The sequence below is a fragment of the Heteronotia binoei genome, chromosome 14 (assembly GCF_032191835.1).
Source record: "Heteronotia binoei isolate CCM8104 ecotype False Entrance Well chromosome 14, APGP_CSIRO_Hbin_v1, whole genome shotgun sequence".
NCBI classification, from domain to species: Eukaryota; Metazoa; Chordata; class Lepidosauria; order Squamata; family Gekkonidae; genus Heteronotia; species Heteronotia binoei.
Genome location: NC_083236.1, coordinates 70766212 through 70787352, shown reverse-complemented (window position 1 = coordinate 70787352; position 21141 = coordinate 70766212). Strand labels below are relative to the sequence as shown.

General features: G+C 52.0%; 2 protein-coding genes and 1 non-coding gene across 3 annotated transcripts in view; 2 read left to right on the top strand and 1 right to left on the bottom strand.

Moving 5' to 3' along the window:
- The window catches only part of FANCA (FA complementation group A), a 63897-nt gene extending 62756 nt beyond the window's left edge, over positions 1-1141 (top strand). The window contains exon 46 of the mRNA XM_060253868.1: positions 871-1141. Within this exon, the coding sequence (XP_060109851.1) occupies positions 871-981 (111 nt within the window). The 3' untranslated portion in view covers positions 982-1141. The remainder of the gene's footprint in view (positions 1-870) is intronic.
- On the bottom strand, positions 1053-17743 carry ZNF276 (zinc finger protein 276). Its single transcript, XM_060253867.1, has 12 exons — positions 17529-17743; positions 12376-12686; positions 12210-12232; positions 11931-12016; positions 10129-10638; positions 9431-9509; positions 6418-6495; positions 5701-5814; positions 5538-5613; positions 4280-4397; positions 3690-3789; positions 1053-1790 (listed from the first exon to the last, which is right to left on the bottom strand). Exons 1-12 carry the CDS (start codon positions 17716-17718, stop codon positions 1505-1507), a joined length of 1971 nt encoding a protein of 656 aa, XP_060109850.1. The 5' UTR covers positions 17719-17743; the 3' UTR covers positions 1053-1504.
- Positions 17744-19511: 1768 nt separating this feature from the next.
- Positions 19512-19578, top strand: TRNAL-GAG (transfer RNA leucine (anticodon GAG)). Its single transcript has one exon. It is a non-coding gene; the product is annotated as a tRNA-Leu (tRNA).
- Positions 19579-21141: the final 1563 nt, after the last annotated feature.

The window sequence follows — 21141 nt, the reverse complement described above, 5'->3', positions numbered from 1 at the left end:
CCGTTCTGCCAGTTGTCAACCCTTGTGAGTTTGTAGCCAGCTAACTATGAGCCAGCCTGAGTCCCGACCTGTATCTGTTGGGTACCCCTGCTTCCCGCAGTCATCGCAGCTGCCAGGCCGCTTGGGCACCACGCTGTTAGCAACCCGCTCTGGCTGTGTCTCATTCAGAGGTCATCCTCGCTAACTCAGCAGCGGCCTCTCGGCCTGGCCTAAGAGGGAGCTGTTGGGGATTTTGCTCTAGAGCAGGGCTGGCCAAACTGTGGCTCGGGAGCCACATGTGACTCTTTCACACAATTTTGTGTGGCTCTTGAAGCCCCCACTGCCCCGTGGGCTGGCTTGGAAAAGGCATTTGTCTCTTTAAATCAGTTTGGTGTAGTGGTTAAGTGTGCGGACTCTTGTCTGGGAGAACCGGGTTTGATTCCCCACTCCTCCACTTGCACCTGCTAGCATGGCCTTGGGTCAGCCATAGCTCTGGCAGAGGTTGTCCTTGAAAGGGCAGCTGCTGTGAGAGCCCTCTCAGCCCCACCCACCTCACAGGGTGTCTGTTGTGGGGGAGGAAGGGAAAGGAGATTGTGAGCTGCTCTGAGACTCTTCAGAGTGGAGGGCGGGATATAAATCCAATATCTTCTTCTTCTCCAAGCCAAGCCAGCTGGTGGCTTGGAGAATGCATTTAAAGTTGTTTTCTTTTCACGCCTCCCTCCCATCTTCCTTCCTTTCTTCTCTTGAACATCTGACGTTCATGTCTTGCGGCTCTCAGATATTTGACATTTGTTCTATGTGGCTCTTATGTTAAGCAAGTTTGGCCATCCCTGCTATAGGGAAAGAGTGCTTGGCTGGTCTCTAAATGCCAGCCTCTCTTTTGCCTCTTAGTTACTGGACCTCTGTGGAGAGCTCGACCCTGAGCTGAAGGCCACCCTCACAAGCCGCTGGCAGCCCCCCGCAGAGGAGAGTCTGTCTGATGAGGAGCTGCTTCTCTTCTGAGGAACGGGGGAGGCCAAAGTCAAGACGGCAGAAGCGAGAGCGAGAACGGCAGCAAGAAACAGGACCGCTTCTCCTGGGGCTGAGTCGGTCCAAAGTACCGCGTAAATAATTTATTACAAGCATAACCATGACTTTGTTACAATAAAAATTAGGTTACAAATTTTCTGTCTCTCTAATTGCCTTTGGAAGTTAATTTAAAGCAAACTGCTTTTGCCATCGTTAGAGCCACCAGAAATGAATGTTTATTGTCTGCGGATACACACCTTTACAACAGGTGTGCCATCTCTCTTACCTGCCCCACTGCACTGGGAGAAACCAGGGCTGGCTGCCCCTTCAGAGAAGCGGGTGTCACTCCCTACAACATTGCTGTGGCATCAGACAGAAGCGCACAGAGAGAATCACAGCAATGGAAAGCTTTTCATGATCAAGTGGAAGCAATTTCGAAGTTCACGGTAGAGAATCCATTAAAATGTACACTGACATCTCCCCCGCTGGCTGGATCCGGCCTCCCCCTCCCTGGCCTTCAGGTGGGCTCTTGCTGCGCATGGAGCTCCAGCTTCACCAGCTGGCTGTCTGCAGCCTCCAGGGCATCCGGCAGCCCCTCCGGCTCGGGCTCGGCCGCCTTGAGTTTGTCCTGAGTCTGGATCAGCGGATGCACCATGGACATGTGGACGTTAAGGTTGTGGGCCTTTTCGAAGCGCTTCCCGCACTGGTCGCAAGCAAACTCCAGCTCTGCCTCTGCTTTGTGTTTGGTCATGTGGTATTTGAGAGATGCACGTTGTCGGCACTGGAAGCCACAGATTTCACACCTGGAGGGGGAAAGAACAAGGTTGCAGGATCCCTGTTTTCGTTACCAGAGAACTGGCTTTGCCTAAGTAGCTGCATCACTCTCCCTTGCTCTTACTTTCCAACAGGGGGGAGCTGCACGGTGCTTTCAAGTGTTGCAAGGTCCAGCGGCTGAATCCCCTAAATTCTGAGCGGTCCTTGCTCCTTGATAAAAGCTCAACTGTCCAGGTGAGCATTTCTGGAGATGGTGGGGAGAGATGCAAACTACTCTGTGGAAAAGGAAGGGGCCGTGGCTCAGTGGTAGAGCCCCTGCTTCACATGCAGAAAGTCCCATGTCCAATCCCAGCCTCCAGGTAAAAAGGACCAGGTAGTTGGTGATGGGAAAGACCTCTGCCTAAGATCCTGAAGAGCTGCTGCCAGTCTGGATAGACCACACTGATTTGGGGAAGGGACGGTGGCTCAGTGGTAGAGCATCTGCTTGGTAAGCAGAAGGTCCCAGGTTCAGTCCCCAGCATCTCCAACTAAAAAGGGTCCAGGCAAGTAGGCATGAAAACCTCAGCTTGAGACCCTGGAGAGCCACTGCCAGTCTGAGTGGACAAGACTGACTCTGATGGACCACAGAGGGTCTGATTGAGTATAAGGCAGCAGCTTCATATATTCATATTAGGGGAGGGATGATGGGTCAGTGGTAGAGCATCTGCTTGGTAAGCAGAAGGTCCCAGGTTCAATCCCCAGCATCTCCAACTAAAAGGGGTCCAGGCAAGTAGGCGTAAAAAACCTCAGCTTGAGACCCTGGAGAGCCGCTGCCAGTCCAATACTGACTTTGATGGATTGAGGGTCTGATTCTGTATAAGGCAACTTCATATGTTCATATGAAAAATGGATCTCCCAAAACCTTTAGGGGAGGGATGGTGGCTTAGCAGGTAGAGCATCTGCTTGGTAAGCAGAAGGTCCCAGGTTCAATCCCAGGCATCTCCAACTGAACAGGGTCCAGGCAAGTAGGCATGAAAACCTCAGCTTGAGACCCTGGAGAGCCACTGCCAGTCTGAGTAGACAAGACTGACTTAGATGGACCGAGGGGGGGTCTGATTCAATATAAGCTTCATATGTTCATATATATATGTTCAGAAAAGGGTCATGGCAGCTCCTCTGTCTCCTAGCCATCCTTGTTAATGGTGCTTCCCCCAGGCAGACTTTCCAAAGCTATCTCCCCTCTCGCACTAGCTGGCACTGATTTTTTACCCTCCCATGTTAGCAATGGCAGTCCAGATTCCCAAATGGAGAGCGCTGGACACTGCAGTGCCAGGTGGGCAGATGCTGTTAAGCCACAAGTCACCTTGAGCTGGACGACCAGCTGGACTCAGTTGTCCTATTTTTAATCTCTCATTCACTTACATCTCCTTGTGTACGCACCTGCGTCCAGAAAGACAAGGGCTGGAAAGGTGCACTTTGCTTCTTATTTAGAAGTCCTAAATTCCACTTTCAGAAGCAAGCTGGTCTTTCTTAGGTCCTTATCCAGGGGTGGCCTAACTGCAGCAGCTCGGGAGCCACATGTGACTCGCACATATTGTGTGGCTCTCAAAGCCCCCCCCACCCTGCTGGCTGTCTTGGAGAAGGCATTTGTCTCTACATCACTGCTTCAAGCCAAGCCAGCTGGCGTCTTGGAAAATTCATTTAAAGTTGCTTTCTTTCCCCTCCCCCTCTATCTTGCGGCTCTCAAACATCTTACGTTTATTCTATGTGGCTCTTACATTAGGCAAGTTTGGCCACCCCTGTCCTTATCTGTCCAACACATTTGTACCCCAGGCTACTCCTGAAGAGTTTCCAGGTAACGTTTTACCTAATCCTAAGGCATCAACATCGTCTACCCCACTGAAACGCCACAATCCATTCACACCCAGCAGATAACGGAGGGCACTTACTGGAGAGGTTTTGCGCCAGAGTGGCGCATCTGATGGACTGAGAGGTGCTTGCGCTGCTTGAAGGTCTGGCCGCATTCATCGCAGATATAGTTCCGGACTTCTGCAATGAGAGAAGTAAACGGTGCGAAAGTCACCAGGGTGGTTACGGAAGGAAGGGATTACTCTAGTGGTGGCAGAGGATGGGGGCACATAGAATCTTTCTAGACCAGGGCTTTTTTTGTAGCAGGAACTTCTTTGCATATTAGGCCACACCCCTCCTGATGTAGCCAATGCTCCTGGAGCTTACAGTAGCCCCTGTAAGCTCTTGGAGGATTGGCTACATCAGGGGTGTGTGGCCTAATATGCAAAAGAGTTCCTGCTACAGAAAAGAATCCCTGCTGTAGACGATACCCACGACCGCTGCAGGAGCCCTGTCCACATGTCCCGTGGGGGGGGACAGAGCAGCTTACACCAAATTCTCAGGGGGAGGGGGGCATTAGCCTCAGACCCCCCCCCCCCCCCCTTTTCACATGGGATATGCCATTTGAGCGGGAATAGTGGTCTGTCTCTCAGGCAAACACTGCTGCCCTTCTGTTGCAAGCATCACATACCTGTGTGGATGAGCTTCACGTGGCGCTGGAGGTATCTGTCGATCATGAACACCTTGTTGCAACCTGGGTGGGGGCACGGCCTTTCCCGGACTTCCTCGTGGTGCTCCTTGATGTGCTTCTAAGCCCCCCCCCCCACACAGAAGACAGGGGTTACTCAAGGCCCCTCCTCCTTGCTTTCACAACTATTTGCGCTTCCCTCCTGCCTTGCTTTTCTACTCTCACAAACTGGAGAAGCCAGGAGACGGGTATGTTTTCACAGGACTGGCTTTTGGTGTGGTTAATTTCAAATCCTATCCAGCAGCAACTTCGAGACCAGGAAGAGCTTTAAAGAATCAACCCCCCCCCCCTTCATCCGATACATGAAGATCTGACTCTCGAAAGCTCTTGCACCAAAAATGCTGTTGGTCTCTGAGGTGCCCCCGGCCTCTAATTGTGCTGCTGAACTGCAGACCAGCCCTGCTGCCCTTTGAAATTAAATCCATACGTTCTACGGTCAAGCAGATGCCGCCACTTCTGCCTGATTGTCCTCAGTTTTGTAATCCTCAGAAACAGCCCAATGGCTGCTGGTGCCCAGCAATGCACATTCGACCGGTGCTGAAAGAGCTGCACTGGCTGTCTATTGTGTTCCGAGTCCGTTTCAAGGTGTTGGTATTGACCTTTAAAGCCCTATATGGTCAGGGGCCTGTCTATCTACGGGACCGCCTTTCTCCATATGTTCCCCAGAGAGCACTGCGTTCAGGGACACAAAACCTTCTATCTATCCCCAGACCAAGGGAGGCCAGACTGTTCTACACGGGCTAGGGCCTTCTCAGTGGCAGCACCAGAAATGTAGAATGCCTTCCTGGAGGCCATAAGGGCCCTGTGGGATCTTTCTCAATTCTGCAGGGCCTGCAAAACTGAATTATTTTGACAGGCCTCTGACACCTAATTGGGACAGGACTGCCATCCAACACTGCTAAGGAACTACTGTATGGATATGTTGTTAGCCGCCCTGAGACTGCCTCGGCGGGGAGGGCGGGATATAAATAAAATTTTATTATTATTATAGGAGCACTGCCAGAGGGAAGTAAGATCCCGCCTATGCTGAAGTTAAACAGCACCATATAATACTTTAAATTGTATTTTATTGTTTTAAAAACTATTTGTAAATGTCTGAACTGATTGTTAGCCGCCCTGAGTCCACTTGTGGAGAGGATGGGATAAAAGTTGAAAGTAATAAATAATAAATAAGGTGGACAGTAAGTTGTTCTGGGCCTACCTTCATGCCGTCTGCCCCTCGATACACGGCTGTGCAGCCCTGATAAGGACACTTGTAAATAGTTGGCAGCTCCTCCCTGGGAAGGCAGAAGAAAAGGCAGGTGGTGAGCAAACACGGAATTCTCTCGGGCCCTCTGGCTCATTGGGAGTTCTCAGCACGATACCTTTCGCATTTGATCTTCTTCTTCCAGCCTGGTTTGGGTCCTGGCTTCTTCCTTGTTTTTGGCTCCTCTGCTGCCTTGGGTTCTTTACTCTCAGCCCTTCGATTGGTGGACATCCTAATGGGGGAGGGAACAAGGACACCAGTGCTTGCATTTCCTGTCAGCTGAGGGTATAAACCCAACTGTGCTTGGAGGAAAAAGCAGTTCTAGCAGTGATCTTTTGGCTAATAGGTTGAAAAGACCATTGGCCCTCTGAGGCCTCCCCTGTAGAGATAACTGCTACTGTCCACTGCTTTGGAAGATACTGGCCACAAGGAGTTTCACCCTGGAGTTTAAGAACCTGCAGGGCTATGCCATCTGGACCTGCAGGCGTGTGAATTTTCAGTCTGCCTTGTAGTCCTAGGCAGGCCTCAGATTCAGTGGGAGCTCACAGGAGCACAGCTCCTGAACCTTTTTGAGAGTTCCACCTCCTTGACCATTGAATAGTATGTGCAGCTGCATAACAATTCCTGGATGAGCTCCACCACCTATTTTTTACAAAATGTCCCCTGCTCCTAGGACTTCATCTCTTGTCACTTCAATTCGACCTAATTTTTCAGACACCCTTCCTGAAAGCTGTGGCTTCTCTAGCAAGGGAATGTGCCCCCACATTTCCTGCAGTGAAAACATACATTCTTCTGAGAATGTGCTGAGAAGCAGAAAAGAAGGGAAAACTCTTACTTCTTTTCCGGGTAAGGCTCAAAAGAATCATCCGAAGACCGAGCTCGCTTGTCGTTCTCGTTGTCACTTGAGGAGTCTCTGAGAAAAGAAGCAGAGACCCCCTTTACTAAAGCAAGAGAGGGACAGAAGCTCCCTTGAAGCATTAACATGGACAGCAAATGGAGTGTCGCAGCATCCTTGGAAGGCTGAGCATGGGCAGTGGGGTGTTGTTCCCTGGTCAGCTTTACAAAACCAAGCAAATGGGAGAGGCCCACAGTGAAGGCGGCTCTGCCTTGGAGAACACCCCTGTGATATGCTGGCTAACACATTTAGCAAAACTTATCAAGAATCTTACAAATCTTTTGTCACATTGCTAGGGGTTTTTTTGGTAGCAGGAATTCTTTGCATATTAGGCTACACCTCCCTGATGTAGCCAATCCTCCAAGAGCTTACAGGGCTCTTCTTACAGGCCTACTGTAAGTTCTTGGAAGATTGGCTGCATCAGGGGTGATGTAGCCTAATAAGCAAAGGATTGCCTCTACCAAAAAAGCCCTACACATTATACGGAAGTACAACCTTACAATACTACAAAGAAAAGTCCATCCGATGAGTGCCCAGATATAGGTTCATTCCATCAAAGTCTTCCTCAAGAGTATGATTTCAAAACATTCTAAATACATGTATAAATGAAGGGGATGGTTCTGCAGTTATTTATTAAATGTAAGAACTAGAGCCTAGTTGGCCTCTAAAAATTATTTTATTTAAAGTGCATCTAAGTGGAAGTATTATACCTGGTTTCAGCCCACAACTATCTTGTTTTATACCTTTAAGAAAGAGCTACTCAACACACAGCTGTATGTAGTTACCTAGAATGGTTTTCTTTAAGTAGTTAGTTTTCAAGCTTTTTGTAGAGAGCAATCTGCCAGCAAAATTCAGATGGATTTTGCATCTGGCTCGCTCCAAATATAAATACTTAAGTGGCATTGAGAGGTAAGTTCTTAATAATATTTAATAAACAATACATAAAAAATTATTCACTTCCGTTCAGTTTTGTGCTATATCTTGTTATACTTGCCATGGTTTATTCCATGGTGATAATTTTGAAGAAAAAAAAGAGGTCGCAGAGAGCATTTTGCCAGCCAAATTCAAAAGGCCTTTGCATCTGTTTAGAGAAGAGGTTAAGGACTGGTTTTCTCCCAGAACACACACTGAATTGTACAAGAGGCTGATAACTTTGAAATGTCTAGGACTTTGATGAAGGAGCCTATATCCAGGTGCTTACTGGATGGACTTTTCTTTGTTATACTGTAAGGTTGTGTTTCTGTATCATGTGACAAAGGATTAGTAAGATTCTTGATAAAAGTTTTACTAAATGTGTTAGCCAGCATATCAGTGTTTGTTTCTTTGTATTTTCTGCAAGCTAACTGTGATCCCATGCTGTTGTCATTTTTTTGATGGAGAACAGCCCAGCGGAGGGATTCTTTTACTATCGGGCTGAAAGATTCCTAGGAATATGGCCATCAAAGAAAAGGAAATGGCATTCCAACTATTTTAAAAACTGACTTTTTGCCCTCCTCATTACTGGTTTCAGTTTTCAGAAGTGAAAGTCACGAGGGAATCTCGGAAAGACTTCTGGGAGGGACCAAGAGAGATTCAATGCAAGGTAACTTCATATGTATGTACAAAGCTCTCCATGTATACAGAGAAATGAACATCCCAAGACTCTCAAGCGGCATTGTTTGGAACAGCGCCTGTTTCTGCCAAGGCTTTGTGTACCCTTAGTCCAAAATGCTTCTGACTTGGATAAATCCCCCAAATGCATCAGTGAATTGTTAAGCACTTTGCAAAATGTTTAAATTTGGACTTCTTAGACTTGCAGCTGTTGGTTTTTGAACCTGCTGTCAACAAAAGTCCAAGCTCAGAAGCCAGGAACAGCTGCTGCCAGGGAAGTCAATTTCACTTCTGAAGACTGGCCAGGAGCTGATCTGGCTGGAGTTTAGGGGGCTTGTAAGTCTCCTGGTGTTTGCTCCATAAGAGCAGCCACACAAATCTGGCGTCTTCTTTTAGGCTGGCATTTAGCTCTGTGATGGTGCACCTGCTAAGGCAGAGTGCCTGTTTTCCAGGCTCCTGGCCAATTTCTTAAGTGGCCTGGCTACATCTGCGTGCCTATTACTTTCCAGGGCAACTGGGGGAGCTGCATGCTGCTGAGTCCTGCAAAGGGGGCTCTGGAATCATTTGCTACCCAGCCCACTCAAGTGGGCACTCAGTCCAGAAGGTCTGTGCATCAAATAGTACGGGTCAGACACTGATCTACAGCCTGTTTCCGATATCTGTGCTTGGTGCTGGAGTCTGTGAAGCAGGGGACTGTCCCCTTTCCTTCCCACTCAACCACTACAACCTGCCTCTCTCCATGTAGGCTGTGGAAGGAAGCGCTTGCATGTGACCTCTGCTGAGCCTCTTACAAGATGCAAATAAAATATTTGAGGTAGCAGCTCTTGCATTTAAAGCCACAGGCTCAACTGCTTGGAAATACAGTTTCCAAAGCAAGACAAGGTGCAATGCAAAACCACTGTCAAGGTGTCTTTAAAACAGGAAGAGGTCAACCACTGTCAACCAAGCCTTCCTCACTGCTAGCTCACCCTAACATCAGTGAAGGTGGCTGCAAACCAGAGCAAAGATGGGTGGGTGTGAGAGACAGAGCCTTTTCTGTTATGGCACCTTGACTGCAAAACTCCTTCCTCACACCTATTTGCTTGATGCCAAATTTATGTTGTCCTCCCATACTTGTTTTGTTGACCACCTCTTTATTGCTTTTCTTGGTTGCTGCTGATTCTATCAATTGTCTGTCCTGCTACAACTGATCTTTAGCCTGGGCTGAAAGCAACTGATTTGGCAAAGGTTGTTTTGCCCACGGAACCCCAGTGCTGAAAGTGCAGGTAATTGACATTTCAAAGCAGACAGGTGAGGAATGAGATCCTCCGACAGTCATTTTCATGTTTGCAAAGAGGATGTGCCAAACCCCCTCTTCTCTCACCCCTCAGAAAGGTCACTGAACTCGTCTTTTACCCGCTCATCCGACGCTGCAGGCAGAACCGGCTTCTCGCTCAGCTGTCCTACGGAAACGGAGAGCATAGCGCATTACAGATGAGCCCGGCAGCACCTGCCTCAGGCAGAGAAGTGGGTTTATTTGGGGAAGGACTTGCTGGGTGCCCAGCAGGGCTGGATTAACAATTAGGCCAAGTAGGCACTGGCCTATGGACCCCCACAACCTTTAGGGGCCCCAGGCCAGCTTCCTGCCCACCCGGTTTCCCCCCTGCTTGCAGCCCTTCCAGCCTGCACACGCAGCCAGCAACTGAGCCGTTCTTTGCCTGGTGCGGCTGCTGCCACGTTTGCCCCTCTCTGCCTCCCCCCTGCAGCTTTGTCAAAGGGGCTTTGGAGAAGGAGCCTGCAGGCTGCAGCGGGGCCGTGGGCAGCAGGGTGGGCTCTCCAACTGAGATAATTTCCAAGGGGCCCCCCGAGATTTCAACTGCCTCGGGGCCTGCACAAGGTTTAATCCGGCATTGGTGCCCAGATACAAAGTGAAGACTGTGACAGTGAACAGCAGAGGGTGTGGCGGGGGGGGGGGTGGTAAAGAGAAGGCAGATGGCATGGCATGCAACCGAGGCCCCGGATCCGCCCCCCCCCAAGTCGCCCACTTGCAGCCGGACATGGCCTTCCAAGGAAACCTCTTACCAGGACTCCCATTGAGCGGGCAGACTGGCTGAGGCAGGCTCTTCTCCTGCAAAGCGGCTCCAGTTTCAGCTTGCAAGGAAGGCAACTCCTGGCACTCGGGCAGTGTGTGTTCGGTGCTTAATACTGGCAATGCAGTCCCTGGGTTTGGGGGCAGATGGCTGGCTCCTGTCCTAGCCAGACTCTGCTGGGGTTCCAGGGCTGTAGCGGCAGCAGTGACGGCTGCTCTGTCTGCAGCCACCCCGTTGCTGGTCTCCAGCTGTGCTGTCATGCCCTTGGGCAGGTCCCGCTTCACAGACAAGGTGGTGTCCACCAGCAGGCTGCTGCAGTCCGAGTCCGTGCTCATGACATAATCGTGGCCCTCCCCGCAGCCCCACACGGCTCGGATGATCCCGCAGTACTCGGAGGACAGCACACTCTGCAGGCTAGGCGCCGTCTGGCAGCTCTCCGCGTGGCTGTGGGCCCACATCACCAAGTTGTGGAGGCACTGAGGACTGGAGGTGATCAGGTCTGCTGTTCACAGGGAAGAACATGCAAGAAGTCACAGGTTCAAGCCCCGCCAGGATCTCCAGTTGAAAAGGAGCAAGTAGCAGGTGATGCAAAATACACTTTTCTGCCTAAGACCCTGGAGAGCTGCTACCAGTCTGAGTGGACAAGACTGGACTTGGAGGACTGATTCAGGATAAGGCAGTTTCATGAGTAAAGAAGAAAGTCAGGGCCTTTTTTGTAGAAAAAGCCCAGCAGGAATTCATTTTCATATTAGGCCACACCCCCTGATATCACCATTGTTTAGCATAGGGCTTTGTAGAAAAAAAGCCCAGAAGTTCATTTGCATATTAGGCCACACCCCCTGATGCCAAGCCAGCTGGAACTGCATTCTTGTGCGTTCCTGCTCAAAAAAAGCCCTGAAGACCATAGATTTATACTCCACTCTTCTCTCATCAGTTTCAGAGCACCATACAATTGCCTATATCTTCTCCCCCCACGACAGACACCCTGTGAGGTGGGTTGGACTGAGAGGGCTCTCACAGCAGCTGCCCTTTCAAGGACAACTCTGCCAGAGCTATGGCTGACCCAAGGCCATTCCAGCAGCTGCAAGAGGAGGAGTGGGGAATCAAACCCGGTTCTCCCAGATAAGAGTCCATGCACAACCACTACACCAAACTAGCTCTCTTCTAGATAGTAGTTCTGCTAATACATTGCCAGAAAATACCATAGTTACCAATATCTATTTATTTATTTAGGGCCAATGACAGAACGCTAATAAACATTTTTTTTTAATTCAGGTGGGTAGCCCTGTTGGTCTCCTTGAGTCCAGTGGCACCTTTAAGACTAACAACATTTTATTCTGAGTATAAGCTGTTGTGTGTAGGCCCATAGAATCATAGAGTTGGAAGGGACCTCCAGGGTCATCTAGTCCAACCCCCTGCACAATGCAGGAAACTCACAAACACCTCCCCCTAAATTCACAGGATCAGCATTGCTGACAGATGGCCATCTAGCCTCTGTTTAAAAACCTCCGAGGAAGGAGAGCCCACCACCTCCTGAGGAAGCCTGTTCCACTGAGGAATCACTCTAACGGTCAGGAAGTTCTTCCTAATGTTTTCTAATTAAACTCTTTTTATTCAATTTCAACCTGTTGGTTCTGGTCCTAACTTCTGGGGCCACAGAAAACAATTCCACACCATCCTCTATATGATTAAACTTTGTTTTTGAAAAATAAAAATACAAATTGGAGCACAAGTAACTACCAGCTAATGGGTAGGAAGGGGTTCTATGTCACGCAAGGTGGCCAAACGACTTACCCATGGAGGGAGCTCCTTCAACAGTGAGTGGAGACGGGTGGATGCTGTTCCTGCACATAAAACGCAAAGAAGCACAAATCAGAGGCCTCCAAGGGAGGGCATGAAGCTCTTATCTAGCAGTGCCTCAACCTGAGGAAATTGATGGGGCTGCTACTTTCAGCTGTGGAAAAGCCCCACCCAACCCCAAAAGACAGTTGAAGTTCAAGATCTTTATTCCAGCTCCATGGGCATACACACGTGTTGTCGGAACTTGAGTCTCACCCACTGGAATGGACCCACCCCTGCGTTCCATGGGAAGCCAGCTGTGGCAAAGCAAAAGCCTGAAAGAACCCCTAGATCCAAGTCTCCTGGTTGAAAAACTGGGAGGGGAATCCCCCTTGCTCCCTGCAGGACAGACGCCTGCGCCCCCCACTCCCTTAGGAGAGCAGAGAAGCCCTTCCACCTACTTTCCTCTGGTCTCGATGTGGCCAGTGGGTGAGATGTTCACCTTCTGGATGAACGCTTGGAGGATGCTGCGACACTTGTAGAACTGGGTGTGGCACTTTTTGCAGACAAACTGGGGCAAGGCGGGGTCTGGGCAGGCAGCCACGCCCACCAGGTGCTGGAAATCCGTGAAGAAGACTCGGTCCAGGCGCCGCTGCTTCTCTGAGCTCTCGCCCGTCATGGGCACCTTCTCGAAAGCGTTCCGTAGGCTCCGTGAGGAAAACTTCCCATGGCAAAGTCGGCAGTAGCCTGTGCTCACAGCCCGGCCAATTCCTGCATGGAAGGGAGTGAAGGACAACCATCAGTCTGGGATCAATGGATGAATAGCCTTAGGAGGTCACCCCTTGTTATGCACAAGGAACAACCCAGAGAATTTTTGGTGGCAGGAAGACTCAAGAACAAGGCTTATTCGAAGCAGTCCTCGCTGGACAGACAACCTGGGCTATCTTTGGGGCTACAGGCTGGACGCATGTCCCCTCTCTGATCTAGAGTCCCCACCTCTTTTGAGCCCACGAGCACCTTTGGTGTTCTGACCCAGTGTGTGTGGGTGTGGGTGTGCACAGCCACTCAATGGCTGTTGCAGGAGGCAGAGCTGGTTAGCCAGTGGCTGCTGCAGCTTCTCTCCCTCACAGTGGAGATTCTACCCAGGGGTGGTCAAACTGTGGCTCGGGAGCCACATGTGGCTTTTTCACACATACTGTGTAGCTCTCAAAGCCCCCACTGTCAAGAGTCACTCCATCTTGTTCCTCTTGTCAGGTGTATTCAATTGTACAATGCTATGTTTTGCTTCAATGCTATGCTGCGCTTGCTATGCCTTTGATATAACTGTAACTTGTTGCTTATCTGGAGGGAGGATGGCATATCTGGGAATTGGCTAGTTGCTAAGTAACCAAGGGCAAGAGCTGGAGGAGATGCGAACCATGAACTGATGAGAGCTTAGCAAAAACCCCGCACAAAACCCCCACTTTGGCTTGGCGCGCTTTGGCTTGAATTAAAACGGTCAGGGCAAAGGTTTATAAGCTGGGGGAACTGACAGAGAGGTCAGTTCCGACAACGCGTGTGTATGCCCATGGAGCTGGAATAAAGATCTTGAACTTCAACTGTCTTTTCCTTGACTCTGGGTCTGACACCCATTACCCCAATGGCCAGCTTGGAGAAGGCATTTCTCTCTTTAAATCACATATTTAAATCACATCTCCAAGCCAAGCCAGCTAGCAGCTCTCCCCTTCCTTCCTTCCTTCCTTCCTTCCTTCCTTCCTTCCTTCCTTCCTTCCTTCCTTCCTTCCTTCCTTCCTTCCTTCCTTCCTTCCTTCCTTCCTCCCTCCCTCCCTCCCTCCCTCCCTCCCTCCCTCTGACATTCGTGTCTTGCAGCTCTGAAACATCTGACAATTATTCTATGTGGCTCTTACATTAAGGAAGTTTGGCCACCCGTGTTCTAGAGCTTACAGAAGCCACTGCAGCCAAACCAAAGCCCCACCTGGTTCCAACTACTTTCTATACACACTTGGGCGTCAGGAAAATGGCCACAAGTAGCACCTTGGGGGGCCCTGGCCTGCTCAAAACCCACAAGCATGGAATTTGCCTTGGCTGTAGAGCTCAATGTCCTGAAATGATTTGTTTCTAGAACAAAAGGGAGTTTCTGGCCTTTGCTTCATGAAGTCTCAGCGGAAGGAGTGGGGGGGAAGCGGCTGAGTGCTGCTAAGCACTCCCCCCTCCCCCCCTTTTCAGCCTGCAGCATGAAGTAAGCTCAGGAAACATTTAATTTGCAAAACGTGCTTTGGGTGCAGATTTTGTAGGTGTCGCACTTTTTGTGAAAGTGCTCCCCCACTGACCTCCCCTTGAACAGAACCCCCACCCCTGCCTCAGCTTGCACAAGAGCACCCCACGTCCATCTGGTCACTCCCCCACCCTGGAAAGCTACCTGCAGGCTAGACTTTGGCCCTTTTCTCTGGGGATCTCCAAGCCTGAGGGCAGGCCTTGCTGCAGACTGCAAGGGAGAAGGGAACAGGTCCCCCGTCACTAGACCAGGGGTGGCCAAACTTTCTTAACGTAAGAGCCACGCAGTATAAATGTCAGATGTTTGAGAACAGAAAGGAAGGAAGGAAGGCAAATAGATGAGGAGGAAGGAGGGAGGGAGAGGTAGAAAGAAAGCAACTTTAACTTTAAATACCTTCTCCAAGCCACTGGCTGGTTTGGCTTGCTGAAGTGATTTAAAGAGAGAGATGCCTTCTCCAAGCTGGCCAATGGGGTGGTGGGGGCTTCAGGAGCCACACAAAATGTATGAAAGAGCCACATGTGGCTCCTGAGCCTCAGTTTGGACACCCCTGCACTAGGCTGTCTGCTTGAAAGCGAGCTCTGCTCCTGGCTTTGGGAACCAGATCTGCAGCTCTCCAGATCCCGAAGATAAAAGCAGCAGTTCCTGGTTTGTAAACAGCAGGATTGGCTCTCCTCCCACCCCCTTGTGACAGTCAGCAGGCTCTGCTGCCCTGCCAGCCAATCAGAGTGCTCACTTCTTCCACAGAGGCTGCACAGGCTGTTCCAGGGTGGTGCTGGAGCCCAGCACCCCTCCTAAACCAGAGCTACTGTTCTCCCCCTCCCCCCCCCCCGCCAAATCTCCTGTTTTAAAGCAGAGCCTGGATATTGAAAGAAGCACCTTCTCTCCAGACAAACAAGGCCCCAGACAAGGCTTCTTCTGTCCACAGTCCCCAGTGTCAGCATTTCAGTGCTTCCTTGAGCAGAATACCTACTCAGGGGTCAGGTTAAGGCAGGGGTGTCAAACAGGGCCCGGGAGGTCTCCTATCAGGCCCCTGAGCAACTGGCTGTCAACTGCTTCCTTCTCCCTGTATCTTGCTTCCTTCTGCATAACAGCTTGCCTTGCAAGGGTTGCTCAATTGCACAAGAGCTACTGAGCATAACCTCTATTTTCTCCATTGGCTGAGGCTCCTCCCTTGGGAAGGAAGGGGGGAAGCAGAGCTTTGTTTTTCCAGGCACTCTCAATTGCACAGCAGAGCTACTGAGCCAAACCTCTCTTCCTTCTATTGGCTGAGGCTCCCCCCCAGTCCCCTGGGGAAGGAAGGGAAGAGCCGGAGCTCCCTTTGTCCAGTTCCCTGGATCCCATGGGAGAGATACAAAGAAGGCACCTTTAAGACCAACAAGTGCTAACCTTTTAAGCGTGTTTTTAAAAAAACATATTTAATTGTGTTTGTCTGTGTCCTTTGTAAAGTTTAAATCTTTCCTACCTAATCTTAAGCAGATATACACACATGGCCCAGCCCAACATGGCTTGGCCCAACCCAATAAGGTCTCATTTATGTCACATCTGGCCCCCTGGGTTAAGGGGTGCCGGGGTGAATGGCATCCTGGGGTTTTTCCAACTCTGTGCAAATGCTTGTCAGCCCGAGTGAAGGTCTTCTCTCTCCCTCTTTCCTCCACCAACCCTCAGTGAAATGCCTCCCCCTAAAGGCAGCCTAGCCTCACCTGCATAGCCCAGACTAGCCCAGTCTTGGAAGCTAAACTGGGGAGTACTTGGATGGAAGGCCAGCAAGGAAGTCCAGAGCTGCTAAGCAGAGGCGGGCAACAGCCATCCACCTCTGCATGCCTCTTGCCTTCCAAACTCCACCTTAACCCAGCTGCAACTCAATGGCCCTTTTCACCCCCACCAAGTCAGGCTTCCTTCAGGGGCCTTGGGAAGAGCGCCTCTGTTGCTCCTTCAAAGATAAGCGACCACCTTTCCAGGCCCATTAGTGGGAGCTGTGGGGAAGCAGCCAGATTGGGGCCGCCAAAAGAGCTGCTCAGCCACGCTTTGTGGAGCAGGGAGATCCACAGGACAGCTCCACACAAAGCGCAAGACAGCAGGAGCGAGTCTCCCGCACGGTCTGAGTGCCATTTCTGAAGGCCCCATGACATCAGGGGCCGTTCCACAACAAGGTGGTGTCCAAACGGCATGTATGGCAAGCTGCAGCACCCCAGGCAGGAGGGCTGATCACCGTCCGTCTGCAATTTTGGCCCCCAAGGAAGCCTTTTGTTGGGAAAGGGTGCTGGACCCCCCCAAATGGAATGGCTCTCGGCTACAGAAGCAGCTTTCAGGCTCTGGTGTGCAGCCAGCTATTGCCCAAAATGGCTAAAAAGGCAGACTTCTGCCCACAACACAAAGACTGCGGCCACAGCGAAGACAAGACAGGAAGCGGCTGTAGCTTCAGGCACTAAGAGACAGCCCTGCTGGGTCAGACCAGTGAGGGTCCCTCTAGTTCTGCCTCCCGTCTGTCCCATGCAGAAGTCAGCTGGTTCCACAGGAGGGCCCAGAGGCCACGACCTTTATAAGGACATAAGAAGCACAACTGAGTCCTACCGGTGCTCCATCTAGTCCAGCATCCTGTCTGGGCAGTGCTGCTCTGTATTCTTTGTGCTTGGGGGAGGGGGGGCACAGTGGAAGGGCTTCTAGCCCCACTTGTGAACCTCCTTTCCTTTTGGCCACTGTGTGACCCAGAGTGTTGGACTAGATGGGCCACTGGCCTGATCCAAGCGGGCTTCTCTTCTGTTCTTATCCTGTCTTCCACTGGGGCCAACTGATTCCAACAGCAGAGCACAGAAGCGGAGTCCTTCCCCGAGTTGGCCTCCTGGCCCAGGGATCCAGAGGTTCACTGCCTCTGAACATGGAGGGTTCCCCCTGGGTAGATCTCCCCTTGCGGAGGTCCGACCACGGGGCACGGAAGTGCAGGCCCTCTCCCACGGTCGCCTCCTGGCCCCGGGATCCAGAGGCTCCCTGCAGTGGCCTCCTCTCCTCTCCTCCGTGAAGCTGCCTCGTCCCCTTTTGCAGCCCTCCCCGCCACTCCCTTCCTGCAAGCTGCGAGAGCGCAGGGCGCCGTGCGCAAGTCGGCACCGCTCCGCTGCCCCCTGGGGCCGAAGCCACAGCACGGGAAGGCCTCCGCGCCCTCGTCTGCGGGCTCCGGAAGCGGCCTGGGCCACCCCGGCCCTTTGCAGCCCGCCCGGGGCGCCGCCGCGCCGCCTGCATCGTGCACGGCCTCCCTCCCTCCCTCCCACCGCCGGCACTCTGCACATGCTCCACGCGGCAGGGCCGGCCCCGATCCAGCCTGGCAGGCGTCCTCGGGGGCTCACCTCCCACCTCCTCCGGGGCCCGTCGCTCGGGCGGCGGCGGCGGCGCGCTGCTCTCCTGCTGGCGGCCGGCTGGGCGTCCGCGGCGGGCCCGGGAGGCGGCGTCGCTCTGCTGCTGCTGCGGCTCCGGCTCCGGCCCCGCTCTGCCGGCCACCGCGGCGGGCAGGAACCGGCCCCGCCGATCCCGCTTCATCGCCGCCCGCGCCCCCACCGCGGCCCGCGCCTGCCTCGCCCGCCCCGCCTCGCCCCGGCCCCGCCGAGAGCGCCCCTGGCGGACGGAGGAGCCCGCCCCAGCAGCGCCGCCCCCCCCCCGCCCCAGTGGCCCCCAGTTCCGCCGGCCCCCGCACCCTCGCAAAGCCCCGCAGCCTTCCCGGGCAGCGCCACCTCGTCCGCCGCCAGCGGCCCTGCTCACAGCCGCCCTCGCCTTCCTTCCCAGCTGAGCAGAAGAGAAGCCATGTTGCATCAGGCCAATGGGCCCTCCAGCACAACACTCCCTACGCGCAGTGCCCCCAAACCCCCAGGGGCCATCAGGAGGTCCACCAGTGGGGCCAGGACACCAGAAGCCCTCCCACTGTGCCCCCCCCCAGCACCAAGAATACAGGGCATCGCTTGCCCCAGACAGAGTTCCATCAATACGCTGTGCCTAAGAGCCACTGATGGACCTCTGCTCCAGATGTTGATCCAATCCCCTCTTGAAGCTGGCTATGCTTGCAGCCACTGCCGCCTCCTGTGGCAGTGAATTCCACCTGTTAATCACCCTTTGGGGGAAGAAGGACTTCCTTTTATCCATTCTAACCAACTGCTCAGCAATTTCATTGAATGTATTGTGAGAAAGGGAGAAAAGTGCTTCTTTCTCTACCTTCTCCATCCCATGCATAATCTTATAAACCTCTATCATGTCACCCCTCAGTCAACGTTTCTCCAAGCTAAAGAGCCCCAAGCGTTTTAACCTTTCTTCACAGGGAAAGTGTTCCAACCCTTTAATCATTCCAGTAGCCCTTTTCTGGACTTTTCCCAGTGCTATATTATCTTTTTTGAGGTGCGGCAACCAGAATTTCACACAGTACTCCAAATGAGACCGCACCATCGATTTATACAGGGGCATTATGATACTGGCTGATTTGTTTTCAGTTCCCTTCCTAATAATTCCCAGCATGGTGTTGGCCTTTTTTATTGCAATCCCACACTGTCTTGACATTTTCAGTGAGTTCTCTACCACAACCCCAAGATCTCTCTGGGTGTGTGGAGCAGCAGTGCCAGGAGGCCTCAGCTCCTCCTCAGCAGATCTGAAGTGCCTGGGAGGGAATGGGAGGAGGCTGGCAGGCAGCCCCCAAGGCAGGCGGGAGAGTTTCGCCTTCCTCCAAAAGATACTGGCACCACCACACCTGCTGCTGCTGCTCAGCATTTCAGGCTGTGCATCACCCACAAAGGTAAAGGAAGGACAACCCCACCTGTCTGTCCCCCTGTGCTGCTGTGTTTCCTTTCCTGGCCTGAACTCCTCTCCCCGATGCACTTGCAGGCCCACTCCAGCTCAGCTGCAGCCAGCAGGGGACGAGCAAGACTGGCTGGGAGGAAGGTCCCTGTGCCTGAGCCCCCCAGGAGAGCATGAAACCGGCCCTCTTAAGTCCCGGGCAGTTTTGCACAAGAGGGCAGCTGGTCACAAGGGGTGGCCCTGGCTGGGCTACTCTGGTGCAGCAGAGACAACAGGATCCCATGGCACCAAAGCTGGGCAGAAGCCCGCGGGAAGGTGATGGGAATCTGCAGGGTGCTGGCTGCAGGAGTGCTACCCGCAGTGGGCGGCTGATGCTGGGTCCAAGGGCTCCCCTGTAGGAAGCCTCCGCCGGGCTCGATCACACACACGCAATAGTGAACTTTCAATCCATTTCCATGTCAGTTCACACTGTAAAATCCCATTGGACAGTGCATTGAAACTGCATTATTTAAGGTGTGATTGAAGCCCCTCCAGAGCCCGGCCAGGGGAGGGACGGTGGCTCAGTGGTAGAGCATCTGCTTGAGAAGCAGAAGGTCCCAGGTTCAATCCCTGGCATCTCCAAAAAAAGGGTCCAGGCAAATAGGTGTGAAAAACCTCAGCTTGAGACCCTGGAGAGCCGCTGCCAGTCTGAGAAGACAATACTGACTTTGATGGACCCAGGGGGGTCTGATTCAGTATAAGGCAGCTTCATATGTTCATATCTGTGGCACAGCAGAAATATGAAAAGCCAACCCCCAGCGGCACAGGCCCAGGCGAGGAAAGGCTGGCCTGCAGTAACACCTGGTGGGGGGGGGGGATTGCTGTCTTCTGGATTCCAAGAAGAAGCAGCAGCCAGAGGCCTCCTTGGGGTTCTGTGCCTGCATTTCCCAGCAAGGCCGTGCTCCGGCTACCCCAAGATCAGGCCTGACTTCCAGAAGGAGCACTCCTGCAATGGCTCTGCTGCCCCTGTGCTTGGCAGCAGCCCTGTTCGCAAAACCAAGAAGGCTCTTTGGGGTTTCAGATATGCCCGAAAAACACAACTGCCCTGTCCTCTTGACACTCAGAATATTGGTTGCCAGGAGACACAGCAGGCCCACCCACAACTATAAGGCGATCATTAACTTTTGTAAGAAATAAATGAAATTTAAAAGAAAATACGTAAGTGGGGAAAAGGTACAATTAAAGCTTTTGCTAAATAAATATATGTATTTAGTAATTACAATGTACATATATTGTACATATTACTAGCAGTATACAGTAGATACCAAATGGAAATACAGGTCGCTATTTTTGGCTATCAGCCACAGTATATATATATGTGTGTGTGTGTGTGTATACACACATACATATATTGGTCACTGTGTGACACAGAGTGTTGGACTGGATGGGCCACTGGCCTGATCCAACATGGCTTCTCTTATGTTCTTCTGTGACACAGAGTGTTGGACTGGATGGGCCATTGGCCTGATCCAACATGGCTTCTCTTATGTTCTTATGTGACACAGAGTGTTGGACTGGATGGGCCATTGGCCTGATCCAACATGGCTTCTCTTATGTTCTTCTGTGACACAGAGTGTTGGACTGGAGGGGCCATTGGCCTGATCCAACAGGGCTTCTCTTATGTTCTTCTGTGACCCACAGTGTTGGACTGAAGGGGCCATTGGCCTGATCCAACAGGGCTTCTCTTATGTTCTTCTGTGACCCAGAGTGTTGAACTGGAGGGGCCATTGGCCTGATCCAACAGGGCTTCTCTTATGTTCTTCTGTGACACAGAGTGTTGGACTGGAGGGGCCACTGGCCTGATCCAGCAGGGCTTCTCTTATGTTCTTCTGTGACACAGAGTGTTGGACTGGAGGGGCCACTGGCCTGATCCAACAGGGCTTCTCTTATGTTCTTCTGTGACCCACAGTGTTGGACTGGAGGGGCCATTGGCCTGATCCAACAGGGCTTCTCTTATGTTCTTCTGTGACCCAGAGTGTTGAACTGGAGGGGCCATTGGCCTGATCCAACAGGGCTTCTCTTATGTTCTTCTGTGACACAGAGTGTTGGACTGGAGGGGCCACTGGCCTGATCCAGCAGGGCTTCTCTTATGTTCTTCTGTGACACAGAGTGTTGGACTGGAGGGGCCACTGGCCTGATCCAACA

Excerpts from the sequence above, each read along its gene's own strand:
- ZNF276 (XM_060253867.1), bottom strand. The coding sequence starts at position 17,718 with ATGAAGCGGGATCGGCGGGGCCGGTTCCTGCCCGCCGCGGTGGCCGGC. Across the intron at positions 12,233-12,375 it reads ACATCGAGACCAGAGGAAAG|CTGGCTTCCCATGGAACGCA; the intron begins TAGGTGGAAGGG and ends GCTTTGCCACAG. Across the intron at positions 6,496-9,430 it reads TTCAGTGACCTTTCTGAGGG|AGACTCCTCAAGTGACAACG; the intron begins GTGAGAGAAGAG and ends TTCTTTTCTCAG.